At 37.8% G+C, this 17740-nt stretch overlaps 1 protein-coding gene across 1 annotated transcript; it reads left to right on the top strand.

Annotated features, from left to right (window-relative positions):
* Positions 1-546: 546 nt before the first annotated feature.
* LOC106876100 (uncharacterized) lies at positions 547-14106 on the top strand. The gene is made up of 3 exons (XM_014924509.3): positions 547-1136; positions 10151-10398; positions 11068-14106. Exons 2-3 carry the CDS (start codon positions 10253-10255, stop codon positions 12545-12547), a joined length of 1626 nt encoding a protein of 541 aa, XP_014779995.1. The 5' UTR covers positions 547-1136; positions 10151-10252; the 3' UTR covers positions 12548-14106.
* Positions 14107-17740: the final 3634 nt, after the last annotated feature.

Here is a 17740-nt window from a genome sequence, read left to right as displayed (position 1 = left end):
AACATAATTTTGTTTGCCCAAGTACAGTTCCCACCTAAAAGATTTATGACGAAAGGGTCTCCAGCTATGACCAAACTACTATATTTACAGACACAGCGTTATGTTCAAGGCTATATTGCTTAGTGCATCATTCATTTAAACATGGTGGGATGCAATTTGAAGGCAATTTAGTTGCCACTTTTGGTAGTTTGAGTGACCTCACAGTCTCCTTGCTGGTTTGTACAACAAAGTTCAATAGATTAACGTCTGGACAGTAGTGTGCTGAACTGAAGATCGAACTTCAATTCTTTAAGACTTTCTCCAAACCAGCAACGTATGCTGCTTTTATTTTATGTACAAGAAAACGGAGATTAGTATCAGCTTGGCAGTGGATCCATGGGATTCAGAAAAAGATTAACTAGAGAGCTGGCTGGTTTGTTTTTTATTTGCATCTTCTAGATGTTTTAAAAGTAGTTCACATCCAAATTCACTATATATATATATATATATATATATATATATATATATATATATATATATATATATATATATATATATATATAATGTGCCAACAAGGGAACCTAGACGAGCTTGGTTGACGTGTTTGAATTAGCAGCTAAATATCTATCAAGTTAAACATTAGCATCTAGAAAAAGGGAAAAATGTATCTGACTAACGTGATTCTCAATATGGTATTTAGAGAAAAAGATAAGACCCGCATGCACTACAGTTAAAAAAATTTGAGTGTAACTGATAAGAGTTGATCTGTGAGAAATATAACGACAACGCAGACATGCAGTTACAAATATTGTGCCGGAAAACTCGTCTATGACAAATGGCAAAATACTGTAAGGACAAATTAGATATCAAATTTCCAAAAACATAGAGTAATTCAGAACAGCAACAGCAATCACTTAGCAGTAACAGTAATTTTGAGCTGTAAAATGACACATATGCACATACAGGCGTATGCACGTATAAAAATAGAGAAACAAACAAAACCATAACTTGTTAGGACACAAAGAGTTGTTTACTCTTGGGCTTATGTAATAAACTGTTTTCATCATACACATTACTGTAAGAGATATAGCAGACCACGTTTACTGAAATTCCAAGCGACACTATATCTGAAAATATCAGAGTGGAAGAGAAAATTAGTAAGTTGTATTGATATGCTAAATTTTCTTTAAATAATAATTATTTTATAGACACATGTTACGTTTATTTGTTTTTATTTCAGGACCTGTGCTTCTTCGACATTTAGTACTAGCGGTATACTTTTGTGCTAATTTAGCCCCCGATGGGCAATAAAAAAATTGGTATACTTTTGTGCTAATCTTTTATTTGTTTTTATCGTTTATTTGTTTCAATCATTACACTGGCCATGCTGGAGCAAAATCATTTTGTTGGACTTTGGGCTTACATTACAAAATACATAATAAAAAAAAATAGAAAATGCTATTTACTGTTTATCAGCATATAAGACGCGATTTGTGGAGGCGCAATGGCCCAGTGGTTAGGGCAGCGGACTCGCAGTTATAGGATCGCGGTTTCGATTCCCAGACCGGGCGTTGTGAGTGGTGTTTATTGAGCGAAAACACGAGGCTCCGGCACGGGATGGGGATCTATTTTAAAACGGGGGCCACATTTTTCATTAATGTTTTTGGTACGAAAAGACTTTCAAACTTCGTATACTTATCTATTTTGTGTTATAGAACAGAAAAATATTTTTGTATTCGAATTTATTTCATGTAAAAAATTGTCTTATTTCGATAATTTCAACCATGGCTGATTAAGCGATGTAAAGCGTATTTAATCTCCATGCCTTCGTTTTATTTGCTTTTTTCATTTTAAATTTACTTTAACCCTAACCCTAACCCTAACCCTAACCCTAAGGTTAGGGTTAGGGTTAATTGTTTCAGAATCGTTTGTTTATGTAGTTGGCACTTAATGTATATCAGCTGAATGGACGTCAGTGATTGGTTGAAATTACAGAAATACGACAACTTTCACATGGAATAACTTATGGATTTCTTTTTTTTTAAAGAAGACTAAGAGAAAAAGATGTTTTATATGACACATTCTACCAGTGTTCCAAGTTTCAAAGTGTTTCGTTAATGAAAAATGTAGCCCCCGTTTTAAAAAAGATCAAGGGGATGGTGGTGAACCCTGCTGTACTCTTCCACCACAACTTTCTCTCACTCTTACTTCCTGTTTCTGTTGTGCCTGTAATTCAAAGGGTCAGCCTTGTCACACTGTGTCACGCTGAATATTCCCGAGAACTACGTTAAGGGTACACGTGTCTGTGGAGTGTTCAGCCATTTGCATGTTAATTTCACGAGCAGGCTGTTCCGTTGATCGGATCAACTGGAACCCTCGACGTCGTAAGCGACGGTGTGCGATTATACATAAGACGCGATTTAAAAACAGATGTACAAAAAAATGCTCTACGTTTAATTCGGCCGTATAACGGGAGGAAGACTGAGCACCACAGACTAACAACAGGTTGAGCATATTCCTGCTCATTTCAGTAATTCCTACTCAGAACAGAATATTGGTTTCAAATTTTGGCATAAGGCCAGCATGTTTGGGGGAGGAATAAGTCGATTATGTAGACCCCAGTGCTCAAATGGTACTTATTTTTTCGACCCCGAAATAATGAAAGGCAAAGAAGACCTCAGCAGCATTTCGAACTTTTGTCTGGCACATAATGATTTTGCTAGCTCACCACTCTTATATATGTCTGATATTAAATAATTAGCAGGACCCGTGAATATTTCACAAAATTAATGGTAAACCTATTGGGTTATTTCTGAAAACTTTATCCCAAAAACCTGAAAGCATAACCTGTGTTGTGTCTTTATGGAAAGATAGTCGCTCATCTGCTGCTCATTGAAAAGTAAGAGAAATTGAAATACGATGATAACTTAATGCACTTTATATATACACTTTACATATTTTATGCACAATTTTATAGACTTAATACAAAGGCACTCATAAGATAAATATTCACTCTTATTTTTCCATTTTCCCCATAAACGAACCCCCCCCCCTCCACCTTACATATGATGCAACCTTTAGTTAAATTACATACATCTATCACGTAAATAAGTGTGAATCCCTTTGTACTATCAATTATACTATTCGAGGTACCGCTTAAGGATAAATGGATGCCACCATACAATGTTTCAGCCATTTTTTCGTTGGGTTTATTCTGTATAGACAACAACATACGAGCATTACATACTTTCAGCTAAGTGCTCGGTATCCCATCAAATCCCTTAAATGATTTGTGGTCACAGCTGTAAAGCATTTTGCATGTGCAAGTTTAATCTTAAGTTTAATCTATGAGAGCTGATCTGGAACAGAACACTGAATTAACACGCACATACCTACAGACGCACACACATGCATTTTTCATAATTGTTTACATTGAAAACAATATGTGACACGTATCAGAACAACATATGTATGATGCCTAATGACTACGAATACAGAAAAAGCAAACACAATCACAACAGTGGCAAGAGTTCTGTCTATGTATGTATGTATGTATGTACGTATGTATGCATGCATGCATCTATCTATCTATCTATCTATCTATCTATCTATCTATCTATCTATATGAGTATGTGTGTGTGTTTGCTCCCTCCACACGCCATTTGACAACCGGTGTTGGTTTGTTAATCTCAGTAACTTATTCGTTCGGTGAAGGGGACTGATAGAACAGGCACCAGGCTTAAAAGAAAAGGTGCTGAGGTCGTTCAGTACTTTTCACATATACTCACTTGAACTTATTTAGTATCGTTCGATTTGGCTACGTTAACCTTTGAACAATGATAATGGTGTTGATTACTGATTTTCGGGGTTAATTCACACACACACACATACACACGCGCACGCACACGCACACACACAGACACACACACAGACACACACACACAGACACACACATACACACACAAACGCACACACAGACACAGACACATACACAGACACAGGCACAGGCGCAGACACAGACACAAATACACACACACACAGACAGACACAGGCACACACACACACACACAGACACACATACACACACACACACACACACACACACACACACACACACACACACGCGCTTTGCTTTTAATATTATCTCAAAAAGTTGTTTATTGCTTATTTTGAGACAATACGTTTCTCAAAACCGTCACCTTGGCATAGACTTGCTTGGTTTCATTTTTTTTCTCCCTTTTGGGGCTCAAATCCAAAAAGAAAAAAAAATTTGCTTTTTTGAAAGAAACTAAAAACAAATATGGTAAGGACAGCCTTGTTGAAAGACATGGAAGACAAAGTAAGAGGAAGCTCGGATAGTGTCAGATATGGAACTGTACTCTGCCTTCTACCCAGAAATAAAAGGTGGGGTGAGCACCCACTAAGTTCAAAGTTCACATTACCACTATGACAACAAATAGCAGCAGCAGATTTAGCAACATCACAGCTCAAGGATTTAGTTCCAGTTTTAAAGCTGAGTTTCTCTCAATTAATGAAACAATCCTAAAGACATCAGTCAACAACAGCGACAAGTCTTCGAGAACAGCCTTAACTTATTTCGCCATTACGACCCTACGATAACAAAAAACTATGATAGAGGCGAAAACAAGACCAACAGTAGCCTCGACAACTTAAACGGCATCAATATTTCCATTACGGATACCACCGATAACAATACATTCGCTGCTACAGCTGCGAAAAACATAGCGCTATATAAAATGGGCATTCTGCAGAAGGATATGTATAGCTCACGCAGTCAAAGTGATAAGTCTGGAAAAAAGAAAACACAATAAAACACACACACACACACATACACCTACAGTATCAGCAACCCCTCCAGTACTGCGATCGTTAACATATCTTCGGCTATCACAAAGAGCCACACCATTTTGTGATCTGGTCGACATAGACAGGGTCCATAGACAGGGCCTCGCATATTGGAAGCTGAATGCATCTTTCCTGACGCGTTAAGCATTCAAAGATCGGGTTAGCAAGTTAATCATCTGAAGTTGTTGGGTGCAATCGTCAACAACCGATGGTGGATAGCTCTGAAAAGTAAAGAAATGGGGTTAGAAGAATATAGGATAGAAAGAAACCTTGCTAGATAGCTAGAAGAGGCGCTTAGAAATGGCTTGGCGACCGATGTGCTAGAGACGAGATTGGATCTTGATCAATTCTTCAATGCCAAGCATGAGGGCTGCGTTGTCAGAGCTAGGGCGCGTGCGATAAGACACGAGGGGATGAAAACCGTTCAATGGGCATGGGTGGAAGAGGCACTACGTGGCTACAAAGCCACAATTCGGTATTTTGACAAGCCAGGAAGGGCGCATGCTACTCGAATCCAAACAGATGTGTACGGAGTATCAACGGCACTTTGTCGAACATTACGTAGTGTGCAGTGGGTCGAGGACGGGAGTGGATTTCAACGCCTATCTTGGCAGTATGTTGCGCCTTTTGTCCAGGGATGAGGAGTTCTTCGAAATGCCGATAACAACCGAAGATGTATGAGATGCGATGACGAACTGTACAAGGGAGAAGTCTCCGGGACTGGCTGGTGGCTCTTCGCGCTTTATCTTTATATGACAGACTTGTTCAGTGATTTCTTGACAGATATTTACCGCAACTGGCAGTAGAACTGGAGAATACCAGTACTGTGGTACGTGGTGTGGTATTGCTGCTGAAGAAGGATCTGAACAAGGTGATCAAACAGACAATTTTCGGCCTGTGACACATCATAAGATTTTGGTCAAGGTGTTAGCCAAGCGGTTGGCACTTGTCGATAAGCTTGTCTGTGACACGCAAAAATGCCCTATCCCGAAAAGAACTATCATTCGCCTCACGTGCTAGATCATAGAGACGTTAGACAAGGAATCTGGCATGGGTAGGGTTCTGCTCAATTTACATCAATCGAAAGCTTTTGCTAATGTCGACCATCAACTCTTGGAGGCTGTTCTCGCGGCAGCCGGTTTTGGGTCCCATTTTCAGAAGCTGGATAGCTGCAATGTACAGCGATGTCTTTTCGGTGGTCAAATATAAATGGCCATCTATCGGAATCATTTAGCATTGCTCGTTCGGTCCATCAAGGATGTCCACTCTCGCCCCTTTTTTATGTCCTGGCTCTCGAGCTTATTACTAAGGAAGCTGGATATTTCGAGGGGTATCCCGCGTAAACTAGGATGTGGAAGGTTCATGTTGGTTTATGTGGACGATGTGACCATAATAGTGTCAGATATCTCGGAAATCAAGGTGATCGGCACTACCTTAATGAACTACGAAACGCTGACAGGAGCAAAGATTAATCAGAAGTCAGTGGTCCTGCAATTAGCATCTGAAAAGATAGTCCCATGTCGTCTGATAGCGTCGTAGGGCGCTGGACAGAAGGACCGGTTAAGCTGCTCGGGGTCTGGATTGTTCTGTACCTCCAGGTGAACAAGAAGTGGTGCGTGGTGAGTCTCACGCAGAAATAGACAGAGAGAGAGAGAGTTGTCCCTGAAGGGTAAGGTGGAGGTGGCGAATGCGTACATCGCTTCCGTCATCTTCAACCGCTTGACCATCATCCCTTGCCCTGCTTTGTAGCTGGTCAAGCAGGAACGCTTGCTCTCCCGTTTTCAGTGGAAGGGACGTGTTCTGCTTGTCAGGCGGTCTATCTACTGTCAGCAACCGCTGAGTGGAGGACTGGACATGCCGAGGCTAATGGTACGCAGACACGTGCTGAGGTTGCGAGATCTACAACATTCCGTTAACAGTGAGCAGGTGTGGTCACCATTTATCAGACAAGATTTTCCACAGCTCGTCTCATTGACAGAGCTACAGTCCTGGATCAAGCGTAGACCGAAGAAGGGCGATTGGCATTTGGAGTGTCAGCAAGCGCCCACAACCCTCTGTCATTCAGGCAACGCGCTCGGAAGAAGTTCCACACTGGAGTTTTAAAAGGAATTAGTGACAGGGAAGAGCGACGACGTCCTCGGGAGGTACAAATTGGTTGGTCATTTTTTTGGAGATGAACCGAGAATTCAACTCCACTTCGCAAATTGCCACCTATCCCTCAAGGTGTTGATGAGTGCCTCATGATATTCCGCATCTCAATAGGTAAATCCTTATCTGTGCACATTATCAGTGAATATGCCCCTACCTTATCAGCATGCGAACTGGAACACAACATCTATTCCAAATTACAGACAATTGTCAGTAAAATTCCATACCATGACAAAATCATATTGATGGGCGAATTTAATGCCAGCATACGTAACAAACATACAGTGTGGTTGAGAGTAACAGGAAAGCATGGAACAGGAAAGATAAACGAAAGCGGTTGATGACTGCTGTCTTTTTGTCGACAGTTTGGTCTAACAATCACAAATATAGTGTTTCAGCAGACACATAAATATAAAAGCACCTTGAAGCATCCCCTATCTGGTAACTAACACATGCTTGACTGTGTTATGAATAAGAACATGGAATGCAGAGATTTGAGATTAACCAGGGCTCACAAAGCTCTCGAGTGTTACTTGGATCACAGAATGGTTTGCAGTAAGGTATTTGTTAAACCGTTTGCAAAGAAGCCACTGAAATCCAGTATACATCCGTGAATAAACGTCTCTCCAGAAATAACAATAATTTTGAAATGCATTCAAATTCAAATTGCTAAAATTGAGGAAAGCAATGACCCTGAAGTTTTGTGGCACAATATTCATTACAGCATCGAGTCATCTGCTGAAGAATCCGTAGGATTCGTGAGACACAAGCATCAAAATTAGTTCGATGAAAAAATTATTCTCAAATTAAACCTTTCCTAGAAACTTTGCGCAAGAGATACAAGGCATGGGTCTCAGACAAAACTTCACCAAAACTTAGATCCCGGTACATCTCCTATAGAAAAATTGCACAGAAAAAAAACTGCATAAGATGAAAAATTCTTGGTGGGCAAAAAGGCCCAAGAATTGGAAGAGGCTGCTAACTCTCACAGCTTGAGAGGTATTTGGTCCCTAAAAATGGTTGTACAGAATCTATGCTTTCTAACGACGGAACAAAACTCTTAAGTAGCAAAGATGAAATTCTAAAAGGATGAGTTGAACACTTTATATCTGTATCAAATCAAGAATCCACTACCGATCCTGAAGTAATTAATGAGGGTTATTTAAATATCTTGGAAGCATAGTCAACTTTATGAGTACTCTTGATGACGAAATCAAGGTTAGAATATCTAAAACTACAAGTGCTTTTGGAAGATTTTCCCATCGTTTGTGGGCTAAACACGGTGTCAGTCTGAAAACTAAAATAAGTGTATACAAATCTTGAATTTTGTGCACACTTTTGTAATGTACAGAAGCATGGACTCTCTACTGCAAACATATAAAGAAACTTGAAATCTTTCTCATGTGCTGTTTGCACAATATCTGCAACATAAAATAGCAAGATAAGATATCAAATGTCAAAATCTTAGAAAAATGTGATATCTCCATTATTCAAGGCATACTGCTGACAATTCAGTGCAGATGAGTAGGACATGTTCGAACGAAAAATGACCGCATTGCAATAATTCTTTAGTATAGCCAACAAGTGGAGGGCTATCGCGGCGAAGGAAAACCCGTCCTTAGGTATAACGATACGTTGAAGCAACCAGTAAAATCTCTATAGCTTAACTTAACATCTTGGGAGCTTCATTGCTTAGATCGATCTGCGTGGTGTAGAATGTTTCACGATGCATCAAAACAATTTGAGTTGAATAAAAAAAGAATTATATCCTGCAATCAACGGACACATTTGACCGATCCTAGACAAAATCTAAATCATCAATGTCCCCATTGCGACTTCATAGCAAAACCCATGCCTGAATTCAAATTACATTGCAAGTAAATGCATCTTCTTTGTTTTTTTTTTCTTTTAAAAAGTTGTTTTCTCTTTTTCACACATGTTTTCCCCACATATTTTAAAACTTTAAATCCTCTCCTTCAAACACTCATACGTCGAATCAACGGGAGCGACCATCATCATCATCATCATCATCGTCGTCATCATCATCATTATCGATGTCGTTATCGTCATCATCATCATCTGTACATACATTGTATGTTTAATACATACATACATACATACATACATACATACATACATACATATATATATTAGTAACCCTCAGTACATCCTGCTACTGTTCTTTAAAAGAGACCATACGGGAATTTATTGTTTGTTTATACTCTCACTCTTCCCCTGTCTCTGCCTCTTTCTAGTGAAACTAGCTGACGCTATATTTCTCTCTGGGTGCTGAGAAACCTGTTATTTACTCTCAGAGTTTTTTTTTTGCGAAGCTAAACTATGTTTATTAAATTAATGTTTATAACAAGGATAACAGATTTAATCCTAGACAACCTAGACAGCATCAGGAAAACGGTCACTCAACTGATCAGCATAAAATTATACACAGACATATTCCAGCTCAATGCCTTTTCTCTTCACCTTTTCTCCCGTCAGGATAATGAACCCTACTCCTCGCAGTTGGCGAGAGTCGTTCTCTTCTACTCAGGCATTTTCAGTCACTCATCTCTTTCCCTCTTATCGTCCATCTTGTGTCCAGTTTTCCAGATCTCCGCGTTGTGTCCATAGTTCACAGAACGTTGGTCTCTGAATTTCCTCCCTACTCAGGTCTTTCCGATATTAATGGCATAAATCTGACTGATTTAAGGGAGTCTGTGCAAGCCATGGACACGGTGCCTTTCTTCAGATCCAGCAAGTGAAAAGAACTATATTATACATTATATAAGTAATATATGATGTTATATATATTTAATTATCTCAATATTTAAAATATTATTATATGTAAATATATTATTTAATGTATCGTTTTAGTTTATAAGACAATATAAATAGCTTCATAGAGAATCACTCGTTGGTTAGACATAAAGTATCACGATTTCTTCGTAACAACTAACAAGCATAGTTTAATGAGTAGCGTTTACGTCAGCATTTCTTGTGCATGAACAACAATCAAAACGATAGTAACTGAACATAAAAAGATACATCAAAATAAGGTAAAGTGGGTCTAGAATTTTAACCACTCATTTTCTTTCATAGAAATTAAATGATTCAATGTGTCTTATATAATCAAAACTAATGATAAATTTGTATTAAACAGAGAAGAATTAAGATCAGACCCGAATAAGGCAAGAAGAAATATCGGAAAATAAGTCCATTGTTGACTCTAGAATTTCGTGCAGGTGACTTCGTAGTTAGCAAGATGACAAGTTATATCCATGAACCAAGTCGAATACCAGCTGTTTGGCAAACGATTCCTGAGAAACTAAGATGCTTAGCGGAAGAGCAGCCAGACAAATTAGCATTTGTTGTATATAAAGAAAAACACGATCGACAGCAATTGACACGGTAACTATCTATCCATCTATCTATCTATCTATCTATCTATCTATCTATCTATCTATCTATCTATCTATCTATTTATCTATCTATCTATCTATCTATCTATCTATCTATCTAACTAACTAACTATCTATCAATGCGTCTGTCTGTTTGTGCGCCTGTCTCTCTGTCGATCTATCTGTCTGTCTGTCCCTTCGTCTGCCTATCTGTCTCTCTGTTCATCTGCCTATCTCTGTATCTGTCTGTCTCTTTCTATCTATCTATCTATCTATCTATCTATCTATCTATCTATCTATCTGTCTGTCTGTCTGTCTGTCTGTCTGACTGTCTGTCTGTCTGTCTGTCTGTCCGTCCGTCCGTCCTTCTATCTGTCAATCAATCAATCAATCAATCAATCAATCTATTTGTCTGTCAGTCTGTCCGTCTGTCTGACAGTTTGTTGTTCATTTCTTATTTTTCCGTTTTTTTCCCATTCATTTGTAAAGTGTTAGCCGTTTTCTTTTTAGATAATCTCGGGTTTCTTATTCTATTTGGAGGCTTTGGGAGAGAAACCATCAGTTAATGAGGCATAATATTTCCAGTAGTATTAAGAGTAATTAAAAAGGGTGATGTTAGATCTCACCTATACCTTGATATATGCACTATCTCACTTCTACCCTCCATATATATTTTCAGAAAAGAGGTGTATGACGGTACTGTGAAGTTTGCAAAAGCTCTTGTTAATTTAGGCGTTAAGAAAGGAGATCACGTCGCTTTATGTATATCCAACTGTGTAGACCTCATAATCTACGATATCGGAATTATTATGGCCGGAGCAGTTTCAGTGAGGCTGAATCTAAATTCAGGAGATTTTAATGTCATGTTTTCCGGATGCAAAGCGGTAATATTTGACTCAAAAGATTCATTGGATAAATTTTGTACAATTGCTCAAATTTCCGATAACGGTAAAGTAACTAGCGAAATATATCCGGAATTGAAGTTTGTCATTAATATATCCAACACATATTGCCCATCTAACGTTCTATCTGCCACAAAACTCATGTTAAATATCATAGACAGTGAGCAAGTTGACTTACCTAGTTTGGACCCAGAAGACGTCGCATTTATTTGCCAAACTTCCGGTACTACAGGCCGACCTAAAAATATCTATCACACACATTATAACTGGTTGAATTGCTCAGTATATATCATGAATGCAAGTAGTATAACCTCAGATGATACAATGTACAACACTCGTCCAATGATATACATTGGTGGCTATCCATTTGGGTTTTTTACTTTTGGAACCACCCATGTAACTGGAAATGTTCAAATGCTAAACGACATTAAGAACTTAGAGTTTATTGAAAGTATATGGAAAAAAGAAGGCTGTAATGTACTCTGGCTTCTTCCACAGCATCTACAATTACTCAGAGACTGTGGGCATCGCGCAAAAGCTATTTTTACCGGTGGAGATATGCTTACAAAAGAATCGTTAATGCATTCCTTAAACTTTACTGAGCATATACAAATTGTTTATGGAAGTAGTGAAGCTACATTTTTAACTTCACGGGTATTTACCAAAAAAAATATTTCTGAACATCTTCCAAAAATGATAGGGAGGCCTTTTCCCGATACAGAATTGAAAATTGTTGACGATAACGGAAAAACCGTTAATATAGGAGAGGTTGGTAATATTCAAGCGCGAAATAAATGGATTGCTAAAGTAAACCTGAGTGGCGATTCGACAACGACAAATGGCTGGCTGTCAATGTCAGATATAGGTTATATGACACCAGAGGGTGATGTTTTTCTAGTCGGAAGAAATACAGATTTTATTAAGAAGTCAACAGTGAAGATACCTATCAGACAAGTTGAGGAATATGTCAGTCATCACCCTAGTGTAGAAGACGTAGTTGTGGTTCCGATACCGGATGAGAAAGTTGGTGAACAGGTGTGTGCGTGTATTACCACCCGAGATAATCACGAATTCAATGAAGACGGGCTTAAAAAGTTCTGCTTGGAAATTATGCCACAGCAAAGCGCTTTTGATTTTGTAACGCTGCAACCAGATTATTTCTTACATTTTACACGCTTTCCATTATTATCCTCTCAGAAATTTGACAGAAGGGCAATTAAATCAACAGCAATTGATTTAGTAGAAACAAAATATTAAAAAATAAATCAACCTTTTTTCAGAACTGAATTAGGGGTAATTTATAGTCGGTTACTGAAATTAACCACTAGTGAATATTCATTCTTAGAATTTATTTCGTTACAACTCTGAATTAGTAACGGAGCATGTTTTAGTTCTCGAAATTCATCACTTATTTTATATTTCTGCTTCCAATCCATTCAAAGTATTCAGACAGGAATCTTTCCAAAGCAACATTTTAATTATTGTCAACTAATTCCGACACATCTACATTCGTCAATGATTGATAAATTAATTAAAATAGCAGCCTTGAAGAAAGCAAATGTTGAGTACATTTCGATTCATAATGCTTTTTGAAATATTTGATTCCAATATCTTTACTATGATAATTGTTACTTACACTGATTCACAACAATGTTGACAGAATCTTTGACGCGTCGTACAGCTGTGCTTCATGATATTTGTTCCTATTCTCTGTGTTCCAAGTTCAAATTTCACTGAGGACGTCGTCTCTCTTCCCTGTCACTAATCTCTTAAAACTCCAATGTGGAACTTCTTCCGAGCGCATTGCTTGGATGGTAGAGGGTTGTTGGCGCTTGCCGACGCTCCAGGTGCCAAGCGCCTTTTCTCGGTCTACGCCTCATCTAGGTGTGAAGTGATGAGCTGGGTGGCCTGTCTCACGCTGAAACGGCAGAGAGGAAGCTGTCTCTGAAGAGTTGGGCGGAGTTGGCGAATGCGGAAATCGCTTCCGTCGTCTACAACCACTTGACTGTCGTCCCTTGCCCTGCTTCGTAGCTTACTTTTCCTTTCATTTTTTTGACCAAAAATAGTTAATGAAAAAGAATTGATAAAAATGTAAAAAAAAATATAACAATTTAAGTTGCTGGATTGACAAAACAGCAAAACTACAGACAGTATTCGTTCCGGCTTATTATTCTGAGTTCGAATCCCGCTGTCCTACTTGGCTACTAGACTTCACCTGTCTACCGGCTTAATACTATCACCGTGGGTGCTTTTAGCAGAATCCATTCTCTGTTGGTTGCAAACATTCGGGTCGGTTTTTCCAGTTTAAGGACATTTGCATCTCATCTTTCTCGAAGGTCTTGAAACGGGTCTTTCTCTCCCACTAAAAGATAATGAAAGAATACTAATAATTTCTTAAATATTGTCATTTCAATAAGTTTTAAGTATGAGGAGTATAGTCGTGCGAATCGACATCAATACTTGACCGTTTCCTATTTTACCAACCCCAAAAGAACGAACAAAAAGGAGAAAAGGCAAGACCGATCTTTGCTGGACTTGAACTTAAAAAAAAAGCCATAAAATGACAGAATCTAATTCACCTATGCTGACACTCAACTAGTCCTACCAAATTGCTCGCAAGCCTATGCAATAACTATGTAAGAGCACTGAGTCACATGTTATCACTCCAAAACCAACTGATATTTGAGAGGCAATTACTAATTTTCAGTCTATTATATACTTTCATATATTATATACTTTCATATATTATATACTTTCATATATAATAAATTTCCGCTGGTATTTCTTCAATTTCTAATAAAATTGTTATTTCACTACCACAGTAATTAAAGTTGTGCTTAAAAAAAAAAAAAAACTCCTGTAATAGTAATATGATAAATGATATCTTTTAAAACTAGTTCTTAAATATTAACATTGTAACTAAAAGAATTTCTGTATATAATTTCGCTGGCGGAAAGTAGGGACGGAATAGCAACTGTGAACTGTTTTTTTATATTTTTTATCGATTGGAAATGATTTCACTCCAGTCATGTCGCTAATGCACTTCCAAAAAGCATGAAATTTCCAATTGCTAATACGTACAGATTTCCAAATACAAATATTCAATAACAAACAAATACAGTAATGAACTGATACGCAATTTTCAGTAATAAATTTTCTGATATATTATAATTAGAGTACACTTACTATACATACATCGATACATGCATGCATGCATACATACGTACATACATGCATGCATACATACATACATACATACATACATATATACAGTACCGTGCAAAAGTCTTTCGGCCACTTTAAACTATTGTAAATTTCTACGAATTACCAACTTATAAGTAGATGTTTCGCATTGTGCTTTTTACAGATGAAACATTGAGCCTGTTGGAGTCATTTCTATACCTAATCATTATATTTTGTAGTAGTGGTTCTGAATGAGAGGGGAAGATGGCCATGCAAAACTTTTCGGCCACCTCACATCAACCAATCAAAATACAGTGTGTTAAAACAGAAAAATGTCTATAGTGAAAATTTATTACATAATGTCCGTTTGAAGAAGTTACTGTACATTGTTAATATTTCGTGTAGCTTCTCTTAGCTTGAATAATTGCTTCAATGCGCCTGCGGAGAAATGCATACAAATCCTTCACCATCTTCACAGGTGTGAGATACCATTCTCTGTGGTTGAGCTTCCACAACTCTTCAGGATTGCGTGGATTCATCTGACGAACTATTCTCTTTAGTTCTGTCCACATTTGCTCCACGATATTTAAGTCAGGGCTCTGAGCTGGGCAATCTTTCAATAAGGTAAAACTTTTATCAGCCAGACTCTGTTGTGTTGCATGGGATCTGTGACATGGAACTCCGTCATGTAGAAAAATCTCACTTCAATCCAAGAATGGTATCAAATTCTCCCTCAGCAACTGGATGTATTTAGCACTATTCAAATTGCCGTCAATTTTAACGAAATTTCTAGAAACACCACTTTTTATGTATCTCCAAAGCATCCAACTCTGACTCTCAAACTTCACTGTTTTCGTCGTGTAACGTGGGTTGTTTTGCTTTCCAGGACGCCTTCTTACAAATTCTCGCTTATAAGAAAGTGAAACGACTCAATAATAATGATAATAATAATACAAAAACAAATCTAATCCAATAACATCGATGGAATTAGGCAAAAGAACCGGTGGAAGATTTGAAGAAAGTAGTCTTTTAACGAAGATAATTTTAAAAAAATATTTTTTATTTAAAAAAAATGAAATTTTACTGCCATACAAAGTACAGGTCCTCCTATGCACGATGTCTCAGTGAAACACGTGCGATCACACACGCAAAACCACACCGGAAAGTTTACAAACTATATAAAAAAAGAAATGGAACAAAATAGTAAGTACATATATTGAATAATTACGCATACACTCGAACGTGTACACAATGATATATACGTTTTGATATCCATAGAACTACACATGCATCTTAATGTTTACACAACTACGTGAAAATCACAGGACACACTCACGCATACGAAAACACATATCACAAACGAAACAAAACCAAAACTTTTTTTTTTCTTCTTTATTTATTTTCATTTTGTGAACAAACACAGACAGAGTGAACCATTCATAAATTTAAAACGCCACACATAGACAAAAAAAAATACACTATGCCCGGAGATAAATCTATCAACAAAAAAAATACAGATGAATACCGATCTGCTAGCCTTAAGAAACTACGCTACGAGCAATGTTTACATGCTGAGAACTCGGTGACGGTGTTGTCTCAAAAAACTGACCTTAAACAGACAAATCCGTCCCCTAATGTCAACGCCAAAGCTCGTCATGCCTCAATGATAACAAAGCAGATCAAAAACCAGATTGGTCGTCGACCGAATCACAAAGGGCCACTTACTCGATATAGATCTGCTAGCCTTAAGAAGCTAAGTCACGAGAGCTCAGAGACGGTGTTGTCTCAAAAAATTTACCCTAAACAGACAGATCCGTCCCCTAGCGTCAACGTCGAAGCTTGTTATGCCTCACTGTTAATAGAACAAAATGCAAACCGGAATGGTCATCGACCGGATTATAAAGGACCACTTACTCGGATAATGAACCAGATCCGAGACGAGAAATCTGCTACTGGTTCAAATCTTCCCGACACACAGGAGCTGAAAGTACCCCACAACCGGAATATTCCAACAGATGGCCATCCATGCTCGTCATCAAATAACCAAAAGAAAAAGAATGAAAAATGGTCTAGGGAAGATAATAAAGAAGTTCTTACAGCCTTCTACCATGCCATATATTTCCCTACAGATAAATCTAATACTTTACAAACCTACTTAAACTGGAGACAGAAACACCTTGAAGTAAGACCCTACATAGACAGTAACAAACTTGCCAACGTCAGAAGAAACATTATGAAAAAAAAATTACTAACTGAAGTAGAGATTGACCAAATTAAACAAGCAGTAAGGGATAAAAAGAATGAAACTGCAACTAAAGAAGATACTACAGAGGAAATAATTATAAACCAGCCCAAGGCTGATGAAAATACAGTAATAATTGAAAGAGTTAAGGTAACTGATAGGCAAAGTGAAATACTCTCTGAACCAAACATAAACACTAAGGCAGGTGAAAAACAGATGAAGAAAGTCATACAGAAATCGACGCAACAGAACTACATGATCTAAAAAATCAAATCATGATTGAATGGCTGAAAATTAAAGAAACCAGTATGAATGAACGCGACACTCTCCCCAAAATTCGCAATTCTAACCAAAACCTGAAAATAATTGGTAAAATCCGCCTTGCACTTAAGGATATAATTTCAGCTAATGATGTTGATATTAAAGATCTAAACCACCTGTACTATGCATCCGCAAAAATCTCAACGATTCTATGTGGTGAAAAGATTAGAAAACGACAATACTCCCACAAAAAGCCTTCTTGGCAAGAGCGCATTCAACACCAAATTAAGCTACTTAGATCTGACATAGAATGTTTGAAAAACCTTAAATTTGATAAGAGTATCAAACCTACAAAGAACCAAAAACTAAAGAAAAAATATAGTGTGAAAACCATAGTTGACATTGATACCACCATAGAAACCATCAAGCAAATGGTATGTGCTAAAGCTGCCCGTATAGCAAGGGATGAAAAGCGTGTTAGATTCTTCAGAGATAATAACATGTTCAAAAATAACCCCAAAAATTTCTACAGGAAGATAGGGAAAACACCAGTAACAATAAAGTCTGTCCCATCACAAGAAGAAGTGCAAGAATTTTGGAATAAAATCTGGGCAGAAGATAAAACACACAATGAAAAGGCCCCTTGGATTGATAGAATATCTACAGACCTAGACTCCTTAGAGGAGCAAAAGTGGGAGGGGGTCAAGGTAGAAGATATAAGATCTGCTCTCAGGAGGTCAAGCAAATGGAAGTCTCCAGGAAAG

Source organism: Octopus bimaculoides, chromosome 8 (assembly GCF_046866305.1).
Source record: "Octopus bimaculoides isolate indiv1 chromosome 8, ASM4686630v1, whole genome shotgun sequence".
Classification (NCBI taxonomy): Eukaryota; Metazoa; Mollusca; class Cephalopoda; order Octopoda; family Octopodidae; genus Octopus; species Octopus bimaculoides.
The sequence above is the reverse complement of the archived record's forward strand: the minus strand, read 5'-3'. Positions and strand labels throughout refer to the sequence as shown.

What these genes read in the sequence shown, in the direction of transcription:
- LOC106876100 (XM_014924509.3), top strand. Translation starts at nt 10,253, where the DNA reads ATGACAAGTTATATCCATGAACCAAGTCGAATACCAGCTGTTTGGCAA. An exon ending in GATCGACAGCAATTGACACG is followed by an intron (nt 10,399 to 11,067) that starts GTAACTATCTAT and finishes ATATATTTTCAG; the next exon opens with AAAAGAGGTGTATGACGGTA.